Source organism: Phascolarctos cinereus, unplaced genomic scaffold, assembly GCF_003287225.1.
Source record: "Phascolarctos cinereus isolate Bilbo 61053 unplaced genomic scaffold, phaCin_HiC Scaffold_4;HRSCAF=312, whole genome shotgun sequence".
NCBI classification, from domain to species: domain Eukaryota; kingdom Metazoa; phylum Chordata; class Mammalia; order Diprotodontia; family Phascolarctidae; genus Phascolarctos; species Phascolarctos cinereus.
Window position 1 is genome coordinate 57,549,842 of NW_027555847.1, and position 26,081 is coordinate 57,575,922.

General features: G+C 42.8%; 2 protein-coding genes across 2 annotated transcripts in view; both read right to left on the reverse strand.

The window, feature by feature from the left end:
- The window catches only part of CUNH3orf20 (chromosome unknown C3orf20 homolog), an 87,921-nt gene extending 83,184 nt beyond the window's left edge, over nucleotides 1–4,737 (reverse strand). Inside the window, exon 1 of the mRNA XM_078151682.1 lies at nucleotides 4,702–4,737. Coding sequence (XP_078007808.1) covers nucleotides 4,702–4,737 — 36 coding nt within the window. The remainder of the gene's footprint in view (nucleotides 1–4,701) is intronic.
- Nucleotides 4,738–5,599: 862 nt separating this feature from the next.
- Nucleotides 5,600–25,746, reverse strand: CCDC174 (coiled-coil domain containing 174). The gene is made up of 11 exons (XM_020981130.2): nucleotides 25,608–25,746; nucleotides 20,980–21,084; nucleotides 20,309–20,409; nucleotides 19,222–19,280; nucleotides 18,031–18,211; nucleotides 14,044–14,139; nucleotides 13,463–13,596; nucleotides 12,728–12,822; nucleotides 10,285–10,417; nucleotides 9,239–9,376; nucleotides 5,600–6,150 (listed from the first exon to the last, which is right to left on the reverse strand). The coding sequence occupies exons 1-11, from the start codon at nucleotides 25,647–25,649 to the stop codon at nucleotides 5,867–5,869; spliced, it is 1,368 nt and encodes a 455-aa protein (XP_020836789.1). The 5' UTR covers nucleotides 25,650–25,746; the 3' UTR covers nucleotides 5,600–5,866.
- Nucleotides 25,747–26,081: the final 335 nt, after the last annotated feature.

Below are 26,081 nucleotides of genomic sequence, written 5' to 3' on the forward strand. Positions count from 1 at the left end.
AGCTGAGAGCAGAAGGGGAAGGGATAGCGCTGAAGGTTTGAGGACACTAATAGGGATTGGGAAAGAGAATCAATTAGGGAGGAGTAAAAAGAATACCTTTTTGCATTTAGGGTCCTGTTGAAATTAAGTGACAAATATGTGTGATCTATGTTTAGGATGGATTAGAGATGGGGAAAGATCAGAAACAGGAATATGATTCAGTAGGCTATGACAACATTCCGTATAAGAGGTCAGAAGATCTCAAACTAAAGGCCCTATAGAGGCCCTGTAAATAGGGTTGTTGTCCTGCCTAACTCTTCATGACTCCATTCAGGGTTTTCTTGGCAGAGATACTGGAGTGGTTTGCCATTTCCTTTGCTGGCTCATTTTACAGATGAGGAAACTGAGGCAGGCAGGGTTAAGTGACTTGCCCAGGGTCACACACCTAGTAAAGTGTCTGATGCTAGATTTGAACTCAGGTCCTTTTGACTGTAGGGCCAGCGCTCTATCCACTGTGCCACCTAGTTGCCCTGTGAGTGGGGAGGAGACAGATGTGAGGGATGGGGAGGTAGAACCAATAAGACTTAGCATTAAGTATTTGCAGTCAAAGGACACGGGTTCAAATTCTGAGTCTGATACTTTGTGTACTCACTTTGTGACCTTGGGCAAGTCATTTAATCTCTATGGACCCTAGATAGACCTACTTGGCACTGACGGTGCCTTCCAAATTTAAATCAATGATCCTATAAGTTTTCTGACTGAATATAGAGGTTAAAGGAGAAAGGAAAGTGAAAGATGACTCCGAGGCTGTGAACCTGACTGACTGGAAAAATGGCAGTAGTATTGACGGAGGAGGGATGGCCTTTGGGGAAACTAAATGAGTTCTGTTTGGAACATTTGGGATTTGAGACCCTTCCAACTGAGGATGCCCAGTCCTGGAGTCAGGAGGACCTGAGTTCAAATCTGGCCTCAGACACTTACTAGCAATGCACTTAACCCGGTTTGCCTCAGTTTCCTCATCTGTAAAATAAGCTGGAGAAGGAAATGGCAAACCACTCCAGTATCTTTGCGAAGAAAACCCTAAATGGGGTCATGGAGATGGACACAATTAAAAGGACTCAGCAGAGGGAGAGGAGAGATGGGAGAAAATTTGGAACTCAGTCTTGTGGATGTGAACGTTGAAAATGCAAAATAATTAAATTAATTAAAAAAAAAGAAAATAACAAAAAAATAGAAGGACTCAACAGTAACAACCTCAATCATTAGCCAGCAAACCTAAACCTGCCTCCCTGAAGCTTCCACCCTCTGGGGCCAAAGCAGAAAAGCGTAATCTCATTTTCCCCATCTGACAGCCCTTCAAATTCAGGGCAACAATGACCAACTCTCTCACACACCTCCTCCCCAGTCTTATTCACATCTCCCCCAACCTCCTGGTTTATTTACAAGACCATGCACCTCTGCCTTTTGCCTCCACCTAAAGACACTTAGCTCCTCATTTATTAAGCACATACTATAACCAGAGGATATCTGTCCTGCCTCGTCTCAGCTGTGAAAGTCCTTTGGCGACCCCTACGGTGCTAGAGAAATGTGGACTTACTCTGCGGCGGACACTGTTCTAGACAAAGTGCCCAGGAAGGGCTTCTGCTCTTGGGAGACTCACGATCTCGTATACTACAAAATATACTGTAAAGCAGATCAAAGAATGTATCCTTGGGCTCAAGAAAGAGTCCCTAGGGACACACGGAACTCAGATCCCAAGAAATGGAGAGGCGATGGCCAAAGCTCGATCCTGGAAGCGTGAGATATTACAAATGAAGACAGACAGACTGACCGCAAGTAGGCCAATCATTCAGGAAGAAATTCATTGAGAACCGGAGCTCTTCAGATGAAAGTATTTTAGAGAACAGCTCTGGGTCTGCTAACCGCTGTCTACAAAAGCTCCTTCTCTTCATGCCTGGTTCCCAGCATCCACGTCTCCCTAATAAACAGCTACTTTCTGTTTTAACGGTCAGTGACTCTTCAGCCAAACATTATTTGTCCCAATATGAGCAGATGACCAGAAACCACCTTTCTGGACAACTCCTGAAAGGGCTAGTAGGTCACGTCACCAGACACAGATTGCTAGAGATCTGAATGCAAGCCTAGCTTTATTAAAATACAGAATCAATATTAAGCCCTGTGATTACATAGGTTTTCAATAACATTTCATTTATTTCCACGTCCCGGTCTTCCTAGCTGATTGTCTTGTTCTGCTATATTATTTCCCCACTAAGAAACCTTGGTAGATTTCAATAACCTATACAAACAAAATGTCTCCTAGCTGGAGATGGGGCAGAATGACGAATTTCATTGAGAATACCTTTTACTCTTGATGGTCTCTGGAATTGTGGGAAATCCTTATCAATTATTATGACTTACCTTACCCCTCTGAAATATTTCACTGGAATTGTGGGAAATCCTTATCAATTATTATGACTTACCTTACCCCTCTGAAATATTTCACGATTCGATTAAAATACCATTTCAGTTCAAGACACTGAAGGAAAGTAAATGCATGTGGCTCCTCTCTTTCGTTTTAACTGTAAAGACCAGTAAACACTACCATTCCAAATTCTAAATTCTCCTCTCTCATCTGTATGTCACAAGAAGATCAGGTTAAAACTTCATGGCAAGCAGTACTTTGTATGCTAAAGAGAAAAAAATATATCCATCCATATCTTTGACACAATGGAGGAATACCTTTGTCGCTGAGACTGTGGGTTTGTGGAAAGACTGACGCGGGAATAGACTTGGCAGGAATCTTGGATATGAAAATTTTAACTTTCTCTGGGGATTTTAAGCAACAGAATAGTTAATTCAGCCAAAACAAACAAAATCTTATCAAAATACAGAAAGGTCTAAAGAAGACTGAGTTCACAGCAAAGTTAAAACAAATCATTCCAGATTTCTGGATATATGTGTGTATGTGTATGTGTGCCTATATATGTGTGTAGATGCCAAATATGTATGTATACGTGTATAAATATATAACAGGTACATATATATGTATATAAATATATGCATACATGATTTGTGTATATGTACATATGTATAACATAGGTATGTATATGTACACATGCATGTGTATAAACATATATAGGTATGTATATACATACACAAGCATATATATATGTGTGTATGTGTATATATATATATGTGTGTGTGTGTGTGTGTATACATACACATATTTCTATCAAGCAATACCTACACATATTTCACTTAAACTCAGCAGAAACATGGTCTTAGCCATGTTTTCCTATAGAAGGAATTTGAATTATTTGTCCCCAAAGATTAAGAGGCCTTAAAAATGTCTACAGTGTTCAATTTATACATAGCAGAAATTGATAGGCTAATTTCCCCAATTGCTAATAGAAGAAAATATACATAATCTGAACACAGAAGTACATAAAAATAGATCTTTTAAGTGTATGGATGTGTAATTTCTGAACTCTAATGCCATCTGCTGGAAACTGTAGTATAAAATATATCTTAAGTAACAATAAAACCTCTTTATCAGGTACTTTAAGGAATAAAGGTCTGAAATGGGACTGGACATCAAAGAAAAATATATAGAACACTGAACAGAATTTGTATTGAGAATAGGGTTTTAGGAATGGCTTAGGTGGTCTTTGGAATCCCTATGAAAATGTGATGGGGAAAAGAGTTTGTGGACATTGAGCACATGGCTGTGGGCAGACTACCACACCAGGCAGTGGGTGTTAACAAAGGCAATTCCATGAAACACTCAGAGGGAGAGTCCTCGTGGGGAGAGCTCTGGGCAGCTGAGGGGGCTTTGCTGATGTCTATTCTCTTATCTTTCCCGTTCTTTGCTTCCCTTCTCCTATTTTTTCATTCTCCCTTTCGCCCTCATTAATCACTCTACCTACCCCCTCACTAGCCCACTCAATCACATTCACACACTTGTCCACTCTCCACATTTTGTCTCCTTATCTTTTGTTGTTTCCTCTTTGACTTTCTCCCCAGCCTCTTTCTTTCATCTCTTACTTTCAATTGCCAGCATTTTCCTTTGCCTTTTTTCTTCTGTTTGACCTCTCTTCTACCCATGAATTCTATCTATTTATTTCCCTCCAATTTAATATAGAGGGAGGCTGCTACCACGCTGGCGAGATTCCTGGTGATGGATGCCATGGGACGATGTGGACGGGAGTCTCAAGGAGGATGGCCAGGACAGACTGTGATCTGTATCACTGGAGGGTACAGTGAGATCACGGATCCATCTGGATACAGCAATATTTGGTAACACGATCACTCCATCATTTGGCTCGCAGATGCATAACAACAGCTAGCATTCATATGGCATTTTAAAGTTTACAAAGCACTTTACACATTATCTTACCTCGTGATCCTCACAACCACCTTGTGAGGTAGGTGCTACTATCATCATTTTACAGATGAGGAAACGGAGGCAAACAGGGGTTAGGTGTTGCCCAGGGCCACACAGCTAGTGTCTGAGGCAAGATTCAAACTTGGGTCCTGACTCCAAGTCCAGCACTGTAGGTGTTGAGAACTGGGTTTTTACCCTTTCGATCTGAACTTATTGTATGGTGCCCAAGGGTTCCTTTGGTCCATTCACTCTCCTTTCTCAGGGTCTGATAAGTACATATGAAGCTAAAGAGACTTTGGCCGTCTGGACAATGACTTTTGGCTTTGCTTTCTACCCACCTCCCCTCCCGCCACGACAACGTGGATGCTCGCCATGCTACTTGAAGCTGGGGTAGGGAGTGATGAGAGCTGGCTGCAGGGTCTTCATTGGAGAGCTGGTTGTCTCTGCATTTTCTAATCTTTGGTTTGGAGTCAGTCCCCCAAATAAACACACTATTGTTTTGGGGCAGAGAGAGGGAAGGGCCTTGCTCTTACATGCTCCTCACAGTGACCTAGACCCAGAGTGGTGGTTTCAGACAGGTGGGGACAGGAAGATAAAGCCTAATATCCTAATAATGAAGAAATTCCAACAACCACGGAGAACAAGCCCTATTCTTTGGATGCTCTACTACTAGGCAGACTAGCCCAGGAACTGTTCAATCAGCACATGCCTAATGAGAGCCAGCTGTCTACGAGACACTATCTATATGAGATGCCATCATTAAGATTTTATAAAAATGAAACATTTCTTAGGAACTCCTTGACCACAGCAGACTGGCAGCTTCTCTGTAACACACAATCCTAGGGAGATGCCTGGACACCGATAGGCTAAGTGACCTGACCTGAACCCAGGTCTCCCTGGTGTGGGCCTGACATAGGACTGCTTCTCTGGAGTGCTCCCTAATTAGGCAACTTGCCTGCTCTATTTTCACCTAAGAGTTTGCAGCTTTATTTTCTCAGGCTGACAGTCCAACTGGGTACTGAATTCGCTCACTGCCTCACCTCACTCATCATGCATCTCGGGGGGAGATTCTCCTTAACATATTTAAATCAACTCATATGGAAGCTAAATCCTTTTGAGATAATCATATATGATCTAGACTCTGATAAAACTGCAATAATTAGAAACGGGAATAAGTGTAGGGATTTTTTTTGTCAGAATTTGTTCTGATATCTCAATTATGAAAGAATATTTCCATTATGATTCCAATAGGACTTTAATCCAACTAAAATGATACACCAGGCTGGCCCAGGAGCAGCAGAGTTCCTAGGGTCTCAATTCTACTGGACCCTTCTCTTCCACATTAATGGCATTCTGATGACTTACATTTCTTTAATGACAACATGGTGATCTCACCTCCCGTGGAAAGGCCAAGCGGGAGGAAATCAATGTTCTTAAAGTCAAGTTCTTCCTTTATAGGAGGGAGCTGGCAGAGCAGAAACCACTGTCCAAGGACTTGTCTGCTTATGTCACTTGCTTGTAATATGAGAGCATGTCATCCAGACTTTGGTAAAGGGGGCTGGGGGCTCGTGCTGGGCGATGAGTAGTAGCTGTGGAGGAGGATTCATTGATCTGGCCAGAGCCAAGTCCCAAGGTGTCATGTGAAGGTCCAGACTGGTTCCAAGTCTGGCCACTGACATGCCCGGTTCTCTTCTGACTGGAAAAGTAATCTGATGGTGGGGCAAACTCAGGATCTCTTTCAGCCCTGAGATCTGACTGCCTCTTTGACCAGTGTCCAAAAGAAAATTCTATAGGAAAAGAAAAAAAAACCTTTTAGATTTCTTTTGCTTTCCAAAGACCATGGAATATTCTTTACCTCAACAGGCAATTATTTACATTTGATAAGGAATTTTGGAATTCAGAAATGTACATAACTTGTTTAATCAAATCATGCATTACAAAGCATGTTTATAAACTGCCAAGTCACTGTAATAATGTAAGGTATTCACTAAAACATTATAAGGACCAGATTGCTCCCTTTCACAGCTATGGCTTGGAAGAAATCTTAATTGAGGAACAGACATTCTCAAAAAAATAAAATAGATAATTCTGAAAACATGAAATTAAAAAAAAAACTTTTACACTTAAAAAAATCAATGCAAGTTAAGATAAGAAAGGGAATGGTTGGGGGAAAAAATCATTGCCTTAACTGTCTGTGAGGGTCTGATATCTACGGTGTAAAGGGAACTAATGCAACACCAAGAGCCCAGCGGATCCCCAAGGGACAGGGACAGTTCAAAAGAAATGCAAACTATTAATAAGATGAAAGACTGCTCCAAATTACGAATGACAAGAGAAATGCAAAACTAAGCAACACCAGCCCTGAGATCCGAGAATCTGGATTCAGACCCCACTTCTGACACTCCCCTGCCTGTGTGACTCCCTGGGCCTCTGCTTCCTCCCTAAAGAACGAGAGGGCTGGACTAGACTAGGCTTCTGGGGTCCCTTCAAGCTCTAGCTCTATGATCTTATCAGCCAGTTTATGAGTATCTATGAAGCACCTACTATGTGCTGACATCTGCGAAGCACCTACTGTGCCAGGGCCCACGTACTTGGAGGTTTCACCCCACACTTAGAAAGATGACAAAACAGAATAATCATCGCTGGACGGACTGCCACAAGACAGGTACATTAATTACACTGTTGGCGGAGCTGTGAATCGTTCCAACTATTCTGGAAAACAATTTGCTAAGAGAAGTGACTGAAGAAAAGCGACTCTGCTAAGAAATAGACAAAACTATCCACACCTTTTGACCCAGAGATCCCAGTGCTAGGCATCCACCCCAGCAAGGAGGGGAGCGGGTGTCAGGAAAACAGTAAAAAAAAAAGGTATCCTAAACACCAAAACATTCACAGCAGCATTTTCTGTTGTAGCAGAGAAGTGTAAACATAGCAGATGCCCCCAAACTGGGGAGCGGCTAAACAAACTGTGGCCCATGAACGTAACAGACCCATGCTGGACAATGTGAGAGGAGCAGGGGAAGCCTTGTGTGAACTGAGGCAGAGCTAAGTAACCAGAGCCAGAAAGCCCAATGCATGACAGCAACAACACAAATGGAAAGAAGGAAAAGAGAAACGAGAAACCAAATGCTGGGCCATGAGAGGTCCAGAAGAGAGGTGAGAAAACAGGAGTCAGTCGCCAAGCATTTACTAAGTGCCTGCTGTGTGCCAGGCATGGGGTGACAAAGAAAGGCAACAGCAGCCCCTGCCCTTGGGAAGCTCGGTCTGACAGGTCTTCCCCTTCCCTTCTCCCAAGGCGCAGGAGACAAGGACTGCGGAATGCAGAATGCTGTAAGGCCAGCTGCTGCATTAGTCTGGCAGAATTGATGTTTTTTTCTCTTTCTTTTTTCACTCTTTGATACACAAGGGGTAGATTGCTGGAGAAGGGATATTTGGAAATGAAGGTGATGCATAAACAAAAGATCTCAGTAAAAATAATTTTGGGCAGTTAGGTGGTACAGTAGACAGAGTGCTGGGCCTAGAGTCAGGAAGACTCGAGTTCAAATTTGACCTCAGACAGTTACCTAACCCTGTTTGCCTCAGTTTCCTCATCTGTAAAATAAGCTAGAGAAGGAAATGGCAAACCATTCCAGTATCTTTGCCTAGAAATCCAAAATGGAGTCACGAAGAGTCAGATGTGACTGAAATGACTTAACAAGATAAAAATAATGTTATTAAAAAATAAAAAATGGGGCAGGTCAGTGGTGCAGTGGATAGAGCACCGGTTCTGGAGTCAGGAGGACCTGAGTTCGAATCTGGACTCAGACACATAACACTCACTAACTGTGTGACTTTGGGCAAGTCACTTAACCCCAACTGCCTCACCAAAATAAAAACCACAAAAATAAATGTATAGCAGTATTATCTGCATGGAAAACCAAAATCCTACACCAATGCTTCATCATGGTGTTGAGATGGCCATGGTGGAAGAGCATGATAAGAAAGCCCAAGATCTGGTAGGCCCTACCAAGCAGAGGAACTTCAAGGCTGGGCCCAGTGTTGAGAGAGGACCAACCTGGCTAAGACCAGACAGGGTCAAGAGAGGACTAGACACAGTAACTCATTAAACCATCTACAAGCCAGGAAGGAATTCCCATGCACTTCCAAAGAAGAGATCAAAATCCTTCACGTACTTAAGTTCTGTCATTGTAATTAGGCAGGTGCTTCTCAGGCTAAAACTCTGTCTGTGAGCAAAGCAGTATTTTGAAGGCTACACACAGCTCTATTCTGAGGCTTCATTTTTACTCCTAATGGTTTCTTCCATTATGGTCTAGGCTGTCACTAATGGAAACTCCATGGGCTCAGGGCCTTAATACGCAGTTCTGACCAGAAGCATCAGCCAGGAAGCAATGTTGCTCTAGAGTCTGACCCACAGCCTGGGTTAGGCTCCCACAGAGAAAGGAAAGGAAGTCAAAGTTCCCATGAATGAGCGGGAATCTTAAACCTGCCACCAATGCCTTCCAAGAGAAAGCCAAGGTCAGTGAACAAAATCAGAAAGGCCTGGGCAACTGTTATGCCAAGCTGCTGCCATGGGAGAGCAGCAGAAAAAGAACAATTCTAAATGATTCCTAAAATGACTTCTTGGAATGGCATAATTTCGTGGCATTTCTCTTTTCTTCTTTTTTTGGCCTTCGTTTCCTAGCTGTCTGGGCTCACTGAGATTAGGAGAAGGCAAGCTGGAGGTTCAGCCGAGCTCCCGAAGAGCAGCCACGGGAGCTTCTGGAAAGGCCCAGCCAGGGACAACATGTCCCCAAGAGCCCCTTCATAGGGACGCAGTGACTCCTGCCCGAAGCACAAGGCTCACAGAGCACGCGATCCCCTAAGCAGCCTTCTCACCTTTCCCTCTGTCCCACTCTCGGACATAAGGGACGCCTGGCTTGGTGTCTTTTCTCTCCTGGATGATGACTTCCACTTTGCTCCTTGGGGCAGCTGGAGTCACTTCTGGTTCTGGTGGGAGAGGCCCAATCACTTCTTCTGTTCGGGGCAGAAGTAGAAAGCACAATATTATTATAAGATTTAAGTTACATCAACTTGAATACATCTCTTTGGAAAAAAGCTCACAAAAACCAAACACACCAATGTCAAGATTAAAAGCTAAAACAGAAATCCTTCCAGTTATTCATTGACACCAACAGCTTTGGGTTCTACACCTTTCTTAATTAAAGACATAAGAGTGGGCTGTAAAGGGACAGGACCCAAGAAGGGGCCCTTGTGGTTCACTCGATTCATTTATTACACTTTGGAGAAAGGGCAGAGGAACAACAACATTGTGGGGCCTCCTCGCCAGACCTCAACATAACAATATGTAAAACAGACAGTGTCTTAGAAGTTGTGGACAATTTGGCCTGCCTAGGGACGAAGTCACTGTTACTATGCAGAAAAACTACTGAAGTTCCTAAGATTTTCCCAAAACTTTGTCCAAGCTGGATGGAATTTATTCAGCTTGCATGAGAGCAAAATATGTATATAAACACACACACGCTCCATCTAACACTAAAGTGACAGTAAAGAAAGTCTATCATAAATGATTTCCATTTGATATTGGATTATTCAAAATATAGGCTGCAATTACAAATTTAAAGGGTATATGACTCAAATCGGTTTTTATAATTGATTATAAAGGAATGCTGTTAAAATTTCCTTATTTTTAAAATGTCAGTTTTCCCTGTAGTGATTAAATTCTATGTTTGAGAATATTTTGCTTCTTACTTGTTTTTTAAACAAACTTTCAAGTTTGTTTATTCCACATTACTTACTCAAAAGAAAAAAGCTGTTTTTTTCCTCAGAAAGAGACACCACAGCTTGCAGTTTCATTTACCGAGTGTTTCAATAAAACACTGAATCTTTTCATGTTAGAGTTCCGAAACATGGAGGTGACATACCTGGGTTCTCTTCTTCAGGCCCATCACCCTTTAGCTTCTTCATCTTTCTCTGCCTCAGTTTTGCAAGCCTGGCGTCCAGCAGGGCCTTTCTCTTTTCTTTGACGTTTTCCCTTCTGGTTCTTTGGTCTGTAGTCTGAACACAGGGGTAAAAAAAGTGTTAAAAAAAAATGAAGCTTGCATTTAAATGATTAGAGGAAATACTGTTTTCAGCTTTTGAATATTTCTAAAAAGAACTGAAACTACACAAACTCATCATATTCATCGACATACTCAACTTCCCTATGCAAAGGTATATAAAAGAGAAAATGTTGGAGTCAAAGGGATCACTGAAGTCATCTGGGATGTAACCTGTATCTGAAAAGAAATCTCTTCTTTACAATAGCCTTATCAAGCATTTGGTGGGGGTGTGTATGTGTGTGTGTGTGTGTGTGTGTGTGTGTGTGTGTGTGTGTGTGTCTCCTAACTCCTATATGGGCAGTTCTCATTTTAGGTAAATTTGCATTACATAAATTTCAAAGTTACATACAGAATTCTGAAAAAAAATCTGCATTCCAAAACACCACCTAGGTTAACTTGACTATACAGTGCTGTGCTCTCTCTCTCTGCTCCTGCCCCTTGCATTGGCACTCTGTGGCCTCCTGCCCTGCCCCCAAAAACAACAACAACAAACAACCCCCAAGTGAAAGCAGAAGAATGGTCGCAGAAAGAGCGCCAGTGCCGCTCCATCCTGCGCTTGGCCTGGGACCTCTGGCTGCGAGAGAGGGGACCTTTGCTCCATGTGTCTGAGTACCATGAGTCTGTCCACGGCCACGTCACCTGTCCTCTCCTGTCTGTGTCCGTGTCCAGCCCCCATGTGTCTACTCCTGTGTGGTTTTCCTCTTGGTTCCAGCTAGGTCCCCACACAGCTGGCCCCAGCCCCTGTGCGCTCCTCTTCCTGCTCTCACTTCTGGGTCTCTACCCAACATGTCCTTGAACCCCCTTTCTTCCTGCCACTTTCCCTCCCCCTCCCTTTCCCACCTCCACAGGCAAATTCACATCACATAAAAACTGCTTTATGTAGAGGTCTGCAGAATGGCCCACTGACTTAACTCAAGAACTGCCTGTATGTATACATAAATGTGTATGTGCATGTACATTTGTGTGCATGTATGAACACAGCTGTGTCCCTCTGGAGAGCTTTAATTACTAAGAAGCTTTTCCTTACATCAAATTGAAATCTGTCTTTACACACTGTTTCTGATTGTTTTCTACGGGGCAGATAATTAGCGTCTATGATTTATAAAAGTATTTTGTTCTTAACAACCACGTGAGGTCGGTAGTTCAAATATCCACATTTACAGAAGAGACAACTGAGGATCAGGGGGTCTAAGTAACTTCCTCACGTCTACACAGCCAGGATGTGTCACAGCTTGGATATGAATCCAGTCTTCTGAGTCTACCTCCTCATCCCTATCACACCCCTTCCAATATTCAAAAAGAGCTGTCCCAGTTCTGCTAGATCTTGTCTCCCCTAAGCTAAATATCCTGAGGTTTCTAAAAACTGATCCTGTAGGGTATAGTGTGGCTTTTACTCCCGAGACCATCCTAGTGACCCTCCTCTGGATCCTCTCTAGTTTTTCCCCATCCTTCCTCAAGTGTGGAACCCAGAATGGTACTGAACTCCTGATGAGGGCTGGCTATGAGAGCACCGAGAACCCACCCAGCTCTAGACACAAAACTTCTACAAATGAAACCTAACATTGCAGCAGTTGTGGGGCTTCCCTGGCTTCCCTTCTTGCAGTCCCCAGGTCTTTTTCCAGGAAGCAGTTAATGAATGACTCCTCGCCATCCTGTACTAACACAGTTGCCTTTCTGAGACCCAATGGGGTGCTGGTCACTTATCCCAAATGAATTTCATCTTTTGGCAGTGGCCCGCTCTCCTGTCATTTGGACCCCCATCTCATCACTAGTACTGCCCACCAGCTTTATATCAAATTCTAAAAATGAACTCAAACAAGTCAGCTGGTTTACATGTTACCTTAAAGTCTCCAAATGAAAATCACTGTCAATGTTATTTCAGTATTTCAAACTTCCATGCAAGCATGCTAAATCTCTTGTGAGGGTGGACAAGTGGTACTACGCCACACGGCGTTACAGCTCAGAAGGTGAGCAGAGCAAAGCTTATCTAGCTCCTCCTAAAGCACCCCCTAGTTAAGTATAAACTGCTTTTCTTCACAAAGATGCTAACAAAAGTTGGAAGCTTCCTATGCTCTCTCGTTAAACATGCAATTGTGTAAGCAGTAAAAATGTAAAACCACAAGGCAACTTGGGACATCTCCGTATGATGGCAGCCACGGTCTTGGCTCTTTCTTTGAGTTGACTAGCTATCTACTATTCCCCAATAGCAGAGTGAGGAGGAAAAACACGCCCACAGAAACCTGGCCATCTACGCTGAACCTCCTACCTGCTCTCGCAGCATTTCTAAAGTCTCCATTTGCTTGTTTCTCAGTGCTTTATCTCGGGCAAAGGCAAAATATCCAACACCAAGTTGTCGAGCCTCTGAAATAAAAACCAAACAAGAGGTCATCCTTCCTCAATTTACATGAAGATTCAAGTTACAGGAACACTCAGTTTCCTAAAAAGCCATAAAGGAAAAAACCTGAGACCAAGTAAAGACAAAAAAAAGATAAAATAAAATTTTATATCCAATATCAATATTGTTTGACAAAAACAAAGAGGTAAAATATAGACCCAGTGTTAATCTTCAGCTATGGAGCTTTCCCATTTCTCTCAGGCTACAGGTCCACAGGCTTCCTTCTGGTTGGAAGATTTTCTAAAAAAACTACTTGACTGGGACAGCTAGGTGGCGCAGCGGATAGAGCACTGGCCCTGGAGTCAGGAGGACCTGAGTTCAAATTCGGCCTCAGACACACAACACTTAGTAGCTGTGTGCCCTGGGCAAGTCACTTAACCCCACTGCCTAGCCAAAAAAACCCAAACAAACAAACCAAAAAACCCAAAGACAAAAACAAAGAAACAAACTACTTGATCACTTTTTAAGGGTAAAAAAGTGAACAGGACACTAGCTGGCTTCCTTACAGCTGTTTATCAGTGCTAATTTCTCCCCCTCCCATGCCCAGCCCTATCCCATTCACCACCTTTAACTTGAGAGGATGAATGTCCATAAACACAACGCTACCATTTTCTCGAATGTCCTCGTAGTGGACGGGCCCTACTGGTCTGCTCAGGGCCTCCTTTTCTTCCTCCTCCCACTGCTGTCGCTGAAGCTCTCTTCTCATATCTTCAGACAACAGAGTTTTGTCACTAACATATCTAGTTAAACAAATAAAACAAACCAGACTGTCTTCAAAGATGAGTTGTGTGTAGCGTTTCTGTGCCACAATTCAGAGCTGAAACATGTTCTTATGGTGAACTATGAGAGCCACAGAAAGAATTTCACTTGGAAAGGTGACAAAGTAGGGCACGGACTCTATGAGAAGACAGCGTCCCAGACTTAATGAGACAGGACACAGATCTGGAGCTGGAAGGGCCCTGCATCAGGAAGCCCCATTGAGGAGGAGCCTTCGAAGGCTCGCAGGGTATGGAGCCCGCCTAAGGTCACTCGGCATTGCTCTAGAGTGCAGTGTGCTGTACAGGGGGTCTGTTAGGCTGAAGGAGGATCTCTGCCCAGTGAAACACCAGAAACACTCCATTACAATAGAACTTCCTCTATACGTCAGGACCACCAAGGCAGTCTAGGGCTCTTTCATGTACACTTACGGCTTTCCCTTAAGATTTTTATCCATTTCCAACAGGCTCGGCAAATCCTTCTTCATACAGCGTCTAGAACGGCCTAAAGAATCCACATAATCGACCCTGAAAGGAGAAAAAAAGAAATGTCTGGAGGGATCTGTAAGCTCAGGTTAATGCTTCCCTAAAGCAGGAAGTCAGTGCCCAGTGAAGAATAAAGTTAGCTAAAGAACATTCTAACTTACTGGTTACAAGCCATTTAAAAAGAATATTTAAAACAAAACAAAACAAAACCAAACCTTAAAGTTGACCCACAACAGATCTATTACAAACTAATCTCACATTTGGAAATCTTATAGAATCAGGTTTTCTGCAGCTCTGATTTCTAACCGATACTGCCATAGTTTAAGACTGCTTGAGCACAGTCTAGAGTAGGATATAAATTTCCTAAACTACGTCATATTGACTTGTTTAAGTTTATTCTATATCACCAAAATTTTCAACCAGCTTATTCCAGTTTTCATTCCTGTTCTTCCCCATAGTGGAAAGAGAGCTAGAGTTGGAGTCAGGAGATTGGAGTCACTGCATCTCTTAGAGCCTGTTTCCCCATCTGTTAAATGGGGGTAACCCTTCAACTGCACAGAGTTGTTGTGAGGGGAGTGTTTTACAGAGATGAAATAGCTATGCAAAGGTGGGTTTAATGATTATTGCTGAATCAGTACTTTTCCACTTAGACTTTTCGACTTTTACAAGGTAAGGGTTTTGGTTTTTTTTCAAATGAGTATTTTTAAGTTGTGACATCGAAAAATAGCACTTTGTAAAAACTTCCTGGACAACCAGTTCTTGTATCCCCTTTTAACTCTGGCTCCTTTGTCTTATTTCTACCCAATTTTACAAGTTTTTAAGATTATGGAAGGCAAAACAGAACAGATAATTTTTTTTTTTTGCACAACTTGACCAATGCAAATTGATACGCAGAATTTCAAAGCCGATCTGAAGAGATCACCAAGTCAAACTTTCTTATTTAACAGATGAAGAAAGGGAGGCTCAGTAAGAGGACTTGCCCAAAGCCACACAGCCATTAGTGGCAGAGCTGGTGCCAGAATCCTGACTCCTGGTCTGGCCCAAACTGACCTCCACTGAAAACATTAAACTAGTATCATGATTTGATTGACAGAATTAAAAAGAGAATTTTAAAAGACTGTAAATTCCTTAAGGACAAAGATTCTCAGGAGCACAGGGCCAGGGCCAGGCAGGACCTGAGAGGCAATGTGGTCTATCTTCTTCATTTTACAGACACTGGGGCCCAAGGAGTTGAGGTGACTTGCCCGAGGTCACCCGGATAATTATCAGGGGTGGGATTTAACCCCAGAACTGGTGTTCTTTCCCCTGCCCCAAGCTGCCTCCCTAATCTCATGTGATGATTGTATACATAGTGGCTGTCTAAAATAGCGGCTAGAGCCAGGGAGATCTGGGTTTAAGCCACACCTCAGACACACACTGGCTGTGTTACCCCAGCTGGCCACGTCACTTAAACGTCTCAGGGCTGTAAGAAGAAACTCTCTACAACGTCAAGTTTCAGAACAGGTGGAAAAGGAGTTTCATCACCTCGATTCCAAAGAAATCCCAGGTCAGTCCCTATTCCTACACGTCTAGGAATAGCTGGGACAACGCTGGGGACACAGTACAGAGCTCCAGAGTGTAAATGTTGGGAGGGCCTTAGAGATCACCTCGTGACCACATTCTAGTCCAATCTCCTCAATTTCCAAAGGAGGAAACGGACGCCTAGGAGTTCGGTGGCTTGTTGAAGGTCACAAAGCTGACAGGAACTGTCAGGACTGGGATCTGCGTCTTCTGAGACCTAGTCTTGGGCTTCTTCCATTACACCAGGCAAGACCTCAATAAATGCTTGTGGATTCACTGACTGATTAAAAAGTCATGCCTGTACTCAGAGATGCAGGTTGGAAGGCTTTAAATGTTCTTTCTTCCAAACACGTTGAAAGCAAATACACAGATTGAGATCTCAATATTCAAACAATGAAATTAAAAACAGAATGCTTGGGAATTCATCACTGCAGTTCTAAGCTGATTACTACAAGAAATAAAACCTCTAACTGTCTAAGCAGTTTCCTCTTTTAATGAATAAACTGAAAGGGAAAAAAAAAAAGATCCTGCCAGATGGCCTTCATCATTATTTACAGTATCACTGCTGAAAGATTATCCACCACCTGGAACTTAACTACAGAGTACTTTTTATGAGCAATTAGAATGCTAGAGCTTAATTTAAAAACAAAAAGGCACGAAGAAATGCTGGTAAAGCAGCTCCTTTCACCATATGGTGGCATGTGACACCTTCAATTGTCCCCCAAACTCTTCAGATCACTGAAAAATTGCTTGTGATCATATGGCATTAATAAAAGAACAATGGCATTAAACCTTTCAAAAGAGATGAGGTTTCCATGATGAATGTCACTGCTGAAGAAGTTGTGGAAAACAATGTTTCCAGTACAGAAGTTCAATAACTAGCAGTTAAGCCAACTGCCCAATCAACAAATCCTGATCGTGCGAGGTACTGACGGACACAGGAAGACAGGAAACTGTGCCTGTCCTTAGGAAGCTTATCATCTAAATGAGGAGATGAGTTTATGCACATGAAGAGCCAACTAAGAGATACAGGGACGAAATGAGTGTTCGTACAGTTGCAGGCTGTCAGTCAGGAGAGGAAAGAAGGAGGAGAGAGGGATGGAGGCCGGGAGGCAGAGAAAGACACTGAGAGAACCAGAGAACAGATCTGGGCACAATGGTTCCAGGGGGCTTCAAGGGAAGAGGATTAAAGAATAAGATTAAGTAAGTGGGCAACAATGAGGACATCACCCCAGGCTGGGGGGCCCCCTCTATAATTCTTTTTTTTTGGTTTGTTTTTGTTTGTTTTTTTGGCTAGGCAACAGGGTTAAGTGACTTGCCCAGGGTCACACAGCTAGTAAGTGTTATGTGTCTGAGGCCAGATTTGACCCCCTCTATAATTCTTGTTGGACAGTGGGCACCTGCTCCTAGCAGCTCTTTAGGCAAACATAATGTTTTCTGGAGTTTAACTGACAAAGTACCTTGAAACATCAACATCTGCACTGAGACAGAACATTAAACTGGTGTTTTTATGTCAATATAAGGAAAACACCAAGAAGGTGAAATTCAGGCTCTTTTAAATAGTAAGAGATAACTGGTTACATTCATGTGAATTGTAGTTTTTTTTTAAACAAACCTAAGTGAACTTAACTTTATTAAGAAAAGAATACAGTTCCTCATCTATTTTCAAGTTTGTGTTTAAAAAAACTTTCATCTTATTTCTACAAGGACTGATATATATCAGAATACTTCATAACTGGGTAATATTTATTGCGGCTAGTATTCATATTCATTCTCTGGACAAAATATCTGCTGATGTTGATAGCTCCATAAAGAACAGAAACAAAGCAGCACAGATCAGTCTTAATTTGTAGCAGAAGAAACAGTCCAGTTGTGACCAAATCGCACTTATGAACTTACTTTGTTCTTCAAAACACATTTTTTGGGTGCTAAACTGCTATAGAAAGTCATATAAAGTGCTGTGGACAGATACAAGGAGAAAACAATCAATAAATAAGCATGTTTAGCTCTGTAATAACCCATTCTAGTCTTAATATTACTTAGACTGTAGAGACTCACTCATAAAGGAATTCCTTTTTTTTTTTTAGGCAATTGGGGTTAAGTGACTCGCTCAGGGTCATAGAGGTAGTAAGTGTCAAGTGTTTGGTCTGAGGCCAGATTTGAACTCAGGTCCCCCTGACTTCAGGGCCCATCCTATATCCACTGTGCCACCTAGCTGCCCCCCTCACAAAGGAATTCTAAGGTGAAAAAAGTTAAGAAGGGAGAGTAATGCAGCAATGAAAATGAAAGCCATGATGTTCTGACAGAACCATGAGAAGAAAGGGGAAAAGTGGGTCTGACATAATGAGACGTGCATACATAAATACTACAAACCATTCTTCACTAGGATCTTGAGGAGGAGGGATATCGGCTTCAGAAAGACCTTCGTCTCCATCCTCCTCCTTTCTGGCAGTCTTTTTAGATTCTTTGTTCAGATTTAGGGCCTGCATTTCTCTTCGTTTGTCTATGATCTTCTGTGTGAAATCTACCAGGTACATATCTTCTGTTTCTTCATCTGAGAGGAAAAAAAAATCAGTCTTTAGATATCTGACATCAAAGAACACCCTGAGTAAGAAATCAATACAAAACAGTCCCATTCTTCTCTACGGTGGCTGACATTTCCCGTGACGGCTCCATCAGACAATGCCTGTACCTCTCCTTGGGAGCTCTTACAAAGATGCAGGCTGACTGCTAGCTGTCAATTCCATTATTTTTTTTTTGTGTAATGTTTAAAATGCACCGAAGAAAAGGCCTTTCAAGATCCCACAACTGCCCACTGCCCTGTCAACGAAGATCAACTCTTGGAGGAATCTATGCCCAGTGAGAATGTCATTGGCTAGAGAACATAATGGTTAAGTTTTTCAGAGAAACACTGGGCCAATGACAGAGGGCAGAAAATAGAATTACCTTTCTCTATGTATGACAGACAAACCAATGCAGGACAGCACCAGTCCGGGGGAGATCAATAATGTCTGCACAAGACATTCTTGATGTGAGTGGGAAGAATCATGTCACTTGGTATGTGACAGACCTTATTTTATAAACAAAGTCATTAAACTATTTTATGGGAGATTTTTCTATACTAAATTTAAGGCTTAAAAAAAGATTCACAGGAATCCTACCTAATCACTCGATAAATATTTATTCAAAGACTACTATGAATAATGCAAAGGGCTGGGAGAGACATAGGCCAACAGAAGCCCTGCACTAAAACCTTCCCAGAATTTGACACAGTGCCTGGCATGGAGTGGAAGCTCCTGTCAGAGCCAGGACTGTTTTCTTCTTTGGACTCATGTCTCCAGTTCCCATCATAGTGCCTGGCACGTAGTAGGTACTTATTGATTGACTGTACCTGCACATACACAGCAGAAAAGGAATTGAATCAAATCATCAATATTTACTGAGCTCTGATTCTGCAGAGTATGTGTAGAAGAAAGCAAATAACACAAGTCAAGTACATAATTCAATAGGGTTCTAAGTGAAAAGACACAATTAGAAACACATCAACATCTCTCAGTTACTCACCTAAGAAGTCTCCTTTAGTCATCTGTTCATACAATTTGGCTTTCTCTTCTAATTTTTCCCTAAAAAGAATAAACAAGTGTTAAAAGACAAAATAGTCCTTTCAACCATAAAACTAAAACCAAATCAGTTACCAGAGACACCAAACTACAACTGGCGTTCACCTCAAGGAGGTGAGAGGTCGCCAAACACTAAGAATAAAAGGCTTTCTATCCGCCTTTCAGAAAAGGTGCCCACAGACACAACGACAAAAAAGCCTAAGCCTTCTTAATAGAACTGACAGCCAGTGGTACTGGTAGTGTAGCCTCAATTTCCAGGGAGCTACACCCAGGTCACCTGGGGGCTGATGTCTCATCTCGCTGGTGTTTATATTATCACAAAGCACATTCTTTTGGCATAAGTCATCTACTACTACTACTACTACTACTACTACTACTACTACTACTACTACTACTACTACTACTACTACTACTACTACTACTTATAACAAGAGTTGACATGTATTGATCATTTTATAGTGTGTAAAGCACTTCATAGACATGATCTCATCTGATCCTCATAACCCCTCTGTGAGGTTAAGTACACTTTAGGGGTTATTATCCTCATTTTACAAGTGAGTAAACTGAGGCCCAGAGAAGTTAAGGTGACTTGCCTGGGAACCACAAAGCCAGGAGGAGTCAGGTCTGTCCTCCTGACTTCTTAGTCCTGTCCAGACGATGGCATTCCACCTCTCTACTTACCCTCCAGGACTCAATTATGATCAGACAACTCGCCGGCATTTTAATCCCAGAAATAGCCGTTCTGTCCATTAGTTCCGGTGAGGTTTCTTTTTTTTTTTGCAGGAGTAAGCAGGACCAGGTGGGATGGGTCAACCAGGAGTCTTCTGCCATAATTAAAGTGGACCAGGGAGCTAAAACTTTGAACCATGCTGATTTCAAGGGTAGGAAAATTTAGGGAGCAAACAAAAGAATTTCATTTTTCTTGGAGATCCCCATTTCATTGATATGATTTGGATACTACTTTGCCTAAAGGCTAATGTGAAATCTCTCAAAGGTGATGAAAACACACATTTGCTGGGGCTTGACATTACCTTGACTTGTCTAGCGTCTTCTGCTCCTCAACCTTCTGTTCAGCATCTTTTTCAGCCCGTTGTGAAACACCAACATTCTGTTTGTTCCAGATACTTGGTTTCTGGGGAATTAAAAAAAAAAACCATAATAAAACCAACATATGACTGTCAGTAAGACCATTACTTATTATCCAGAGAAGGAAAAGAACCTGCAAATAATTGGTCAATGGAATATAAAACCTATTCATGGTGCCTGACAGAGTGGGAGCTCAGAGTCATGGATATGCTAACAAAAATTCCTATACAGTCACATAGCATCACTAGTAGTATTAATCTATTCCCTAATTACAGCCTCACTGAGTACTCTAATTTTAGAAAATGACATATTTGAAGAACAATGTTCACTGTACGTAGTTAGCAACATAAATGAAGCTAAACCACTAAAATCTGAAGCCACTAAGAGCTTTTAGAGCCCTCCTCATTACATTTCTGTTATTTTGCTGTTCCCATTTGGTATCTATCCAGTATAATGGTGCAAATGAATTTTTTTCTCTGGGGTTATGTCAGAGCTATTTATTAATAACAAAACATGCGAACAGATATTATGTTCTACCATCTGGGTTCAGGAGATGATATCTATTGTTGTGAAAAATTTTATGCCTACAGGTAATTAATAAACATTGCATTTCCACCTTGTTGGTTGATTTTGGTTTCCCTGGAACTCCAGCATCTTTGAGAAGTTTTTCTTGTTTGAATTCTTCCTGCTTCCGGAAGAGTTCGGCCTTGAGGTCCACTAACTAGAACAAAAACAAAAAGCGATCACCGTTAACTTTAATGTAGCTGAATGGGTGATAACTCGAGAGGAAGAGGAACGTCTGTTGCCCATTATGGGTATGCAGTTACATGGACAGCTCACTGAGTTAGTCCATTAACATACGTATCTTGGAACAACTGCGTAACAGGAGAAGATCAGGTGGACCAGGTTGTCTTTAGGAAACTGGGTAGTACCCTGAAAGATCTCAAGAAGCTTCCTAACACAAATCTTACTAAAAGCATTCTGAAATCACAAATTATTAACAACCATATGAAAGAGTGCTCCAAATCACTAATGAATAACAGAAATGAAAATCAAAACAACCCTGAAGATGCACCTCCTACTCGGCAAGTTGATAAAGATGACAAAAGATGAAAGTTGACATTGATAGGGCTGTAGAAAAACAAACACATTTGATACGCTGCAGGTGGAGCTATGAAGTGACCCAACAACCTGGGAAAACAATTGGGAATCACACTAAAGAAGTGATGAAAGGCCCATGCTCTTTGATCCAGAGATTTCACTAGTCAGCATATATTCCAGGGTCAAAGACACAAAGAAAGATCATATATGCAACAAAATATTCAGAGCAGAACTTTTTGTAGTAGCGAAGAACCAGAAACAAAGTAAATGCCCAGAAATTAGAGAATGGCTAAACAAACTGTGGCATGTGACTGTAATAAAGTATTACTGTTCTGTAAGAAATGATGAAAATTCAGACCAACACAGGAATACTTATTTCAGTTGATACAAAGTGGAGAAGATAGAGCCATGAGACAACAGACACAAAGGCAACCATAATATAAATGCAGAGAATAACAATAAAACTGAATGCTGAATAAATATAATGACTACACTTGACCCCTGCAGAGATGGGGGACTATGAGTATGGAACATTACATATATGATCAACCTTGGATAATACGTTAGTTTTGCTGAACTGCTTCCCCGCACCCCTCCTCCCCTTTTAAAAATTCTTTGTTACAAGGGGTAACTTGTTGTCTGCTCCATTAGGACAGAAGCTCCTGAAAGGCAGCAGCTGTTCCTGCTTTTTCTTTTCACGGTCAGCACTTAGGAAAAGGTATGGCACAGAATAAGCACTTAACAAATGCTTACTGATGGACTGAAGTGTAGAGTAACTGAAATGTGAGGTAGAGCCACTGGAGGCTTTCAAACAGAGACTGGGTAATTTTTCAGGGATGTGACGGAGGGGATTTCAGGCATGGGCTAGATGCTGGGGCCCTTTCTGATTTGGAGAGTCCACTGTAGTCTGAACCACAGAAAGGACTTCTCTATCAGAACCAAGCATTAAAAAGACAAGAAGGGTTCGAAGGAACTTTTGACTAGTCTAAGGTCACAGAAAATAAGAAATAAAAATAAAATAGGTCATGAGTGTAAGCCTGACTCTTCTACTTACTTGTTGAGCATGGGCAAATTATTTTATTTCTTTGGGTTTTAATTTCTTTACCTATAGAACAAATGAGCTCAACTAGATAATCTCCTAAGGTCCCTTCCAGTTTCAAATAAATAAAAAAATGGGAAAATGTTATGTTCAGAATTTAGCTCTGAGTTGACATGCCATCAGCAAATACCTCAGGAACCCATTTTATCCCATTCAAGTATCTTTTTGTGGGTCCTTCTTTTTCTGTTGATTGAAACATCAGAAAAGGACTGGCAGGTGGTCACCAAAGCTTTCTTGGTCACCCTGATGTTCCCATGTGCACCATGACCCACCACCCCAGCATGCTGACAGCTTCCTGCCTTCCTCCTTTCAGCTGGGCTAAGGTTTGCTAGTCTTTCTTCTCCACAACAAAGGAATTAGTCTCCTAACCTTTCAAGGCAAGAGAACTGAGAACATGGGGTTAAATTTAATTGAGATTAATTTAATGGGATAAATATAAAATCTTACATTTGTGTTAAAAAATCTACCACAAATACAAGGTGATGAAGTATGGTTGGAGAACAGTTTAAAAAAGATTTTAAAGCATCCTGTTCTGCTTTCAGCATCAGGGCTTCAGAAGGGTATTGAAAATCTAGAGAATCTACAAAGAGGGCAAGAAGAATGATGACAGGCATTGAATCCGTGCAATGGCGGAGCAGCGGAAGGCACCAGGATTGTTTAGAAAAGAAGACTCAGGGGGGAGCATGGGAGCTATCTTTGAGTTCATGAAGGGCTATCACATGGAAAAGGGATTAGATGTTTTTTTCTGTTTGGCCCCAGAGGACAGAGCCAGGAATAATAGGTCAAAATCACAAAGGGGGCAAATTTAAGCTTCATGTGAAAATGAACTTCCCAATGACTTAGGCTATCCCAAAGGGCCTCAAGAGGCCATCTGTTAGTCTCCCTTCATTGGAGATCTGCAAGTGGTTATAAGCTACCACTACCTACCTTGCTGGTTCTGCTGGGGGGCAGAGGGGATTTTTTTTTTCAGTCGTGGGGTAGGCTAGCTTTCCTCTGGAGGTCTTTCCAGCTTTGATATTCCATGATGGTGTGACCAGGCATCACAAATTATGTCAGAGAATTTCTGAGTTGAAAGGGACCACAGAAGTAGTCTAGTCCTACCCATATATGAACAAACAAAAATTCCCACAACATCCTCTCTATGTGGTCAACCAACCTCTTTTTAAAGATCACCGAGCAAAATGTACATATTACAATTTCTAGGGGAGACACAGTCCTAGTGCTCAAGAAGCTCTCACTCTTCTGGAGCATCTGAAATCCATTCTTTAATACTAAGGAAGGATCGATGGGGGTCCAGGGATGCACACCAACCTGATACCTATACCTAGAATACATGCTAAGGTATTTACAGGGCCCTCCATCCTATCTAAACTATGCTTTGAGCTTCATCACAGAATGGAGAGACCTCTGAGTTCTCTAAAGCTATGCCAGCAGAGAGCAAACTAATGTGGCAAGTGTGCCAAAGTGGAAAGCCTTCATGTCCATCCCAGGTAATGGAAAGGAAATGTCTGTTGCCCAAAGTCCAGCCTAGCTAAGTCTGGAAAGGTTAAATGTTCTTAGCTGTGGAAACCTTCAAAGACTGTCTAATCAGTGTTACAGAGGGCTGCTAAATGTATCAGTGAAGTCAATAACTATACAGACAAAAGTAAAGCCCTATGAAGTGTTTTACATGGTCCCTGCTGTCACTATCTCAAAGGATCTGTGATCTCACTGAGATGAAGACTTTCTTCAACGCTTCAATTCCTCCCTACCTTCTTCTTCTGTGTTGATGTTATCTATATCTTCGCATAAATACTACCTCAAAGACCTACCCAATGTGCTGTCCTCCTAGTAAAAATCCAACTTCTTGATTTTCCTCAAAGATCCTATCAGGCCTTTGATGATTGAGGCGAGGCAAACCCAAGGACCAAGGAGGAAGAAAGAAGCTGCCAGCCGTCTTCGGTGCCGGTAACTCCTAACCCCTGAAGAATGAAGTCTGGGCCCACGGCTTAAGGTAGAACTTTTACATTCCCATCCACAAGACTACACAGTGAAACTAGAGGTTAGGAGAGACGTTAGGGCCAGACAAATAGATCTGAGAATCATCTTCATAGAGATGATCATTGAACCCATAGGAGATGAGATCACCAAATGAGACAGTATAAGGGGAGAAGAAGAAGACCGGTGAGGGCATGAAACAGAAGATCCAGTAAAGGAGACTGAGAAGAAGAACCAGGACAGAACAGCCATGAAAACTGAGACAGGAAAGAGTATCCAGAAGACAGCGATCACCAGAGTTAAAGATAAATGAGAAAAGGCTACTAGACTGGGCAATTAAGAGACTATTGACCCGCCCTAGACTGGACACAGGTGCAGGCTCCGGGCATAGTCAGATGAGAGTAAGTAGTCTCCAGCTATGGGAGATGAGGCCAGGCCTGCAGGAGAGGCTGGGGCTAGATCACGGCGGGTCCCAAATGGGAGAGGAGGTCATTCGAGGTTTCTGAGTGGGGGAGTTCGGAGGAGTGAACGCTCCACCAAGGATGGGGGAGGGCCCCTTGGGAGAAGGTCAGGGGGCACCGGGGGGGCGCAGGGATTCGATTGATGTTGGGGGGCTTTGCTGGCACCGCACGGGGTATCCCGGGCGTCCCCGGCTTGGGGCCAGGACGGACCTCGGGGATCGCTAGTCCAGGGGTTCTCAGCCCGGAGCCCTGGAACTCGTTTTTTTTTTTAAATGGTTTAATAACTGCATTTCCATAAAATTGGTTTCCTGTGTGTTTTATTCTACGTATTTAAACATTTATCCTGAGAAGGGGTCCACGGGCTTCCCCAGACTGCCCAAGGGGGTGCCCACGACATAAGAACTCCCGGTCCAGTGCAAACTCCTCATTTTACAGATGGGGAAACTGAGGCCCGGCGAGGTCGCACGCTTCTTTCCATGCTCTGCCGGGAGGTTCCCATCTAATGCCCCCCCAGGGTGGGAGGCGGGGAGTCTGTGGCAGGGATGGAGAAGGGGAGCCCATGGAGACCCCCGAGGTCCGGGGGGCGCCCGAGCGCGGCGCACTCACCGAGGAGGCCGTGACGTCCAGCGGCTTCTTCCTGCGGTCCATGGTCACAGAAAACCGGACGGCCCAGGACCCCCAGCCCAGGCTTCTGCCTCCACCTCTCTCTTCCCGAGCAGTCAAATACCAGCGGAAGCGATCTTTCCGGCAGAGCCGTAAAGCGACGCTGACCTGGCTTTTCCGACAGTGACGTAAAACGATGTGGACACTGGTTGGCGCCATCTTGGGGAGGGCAAGTGTGGCCCTAGGAGAGGAGGGGGGGCGGGGCTAGTTGGTGTGAAGCCTTGAGGCTGTTTCTGTCCGGGAACTGGGCGCTGCCTGCTCTGCACTGGTGATCTCTGTCCCCGCCTCCACCCCCCCGCCCCGAGTTTCACTCCTTAGTGCACTACAGCCTTGGATGTGCTAGTAAAAATTTAACAACCAGCCTTGGGTGTGGGGGGAAGCAGCCGCAGGACACACTTAAAAATGATGATGATAAAC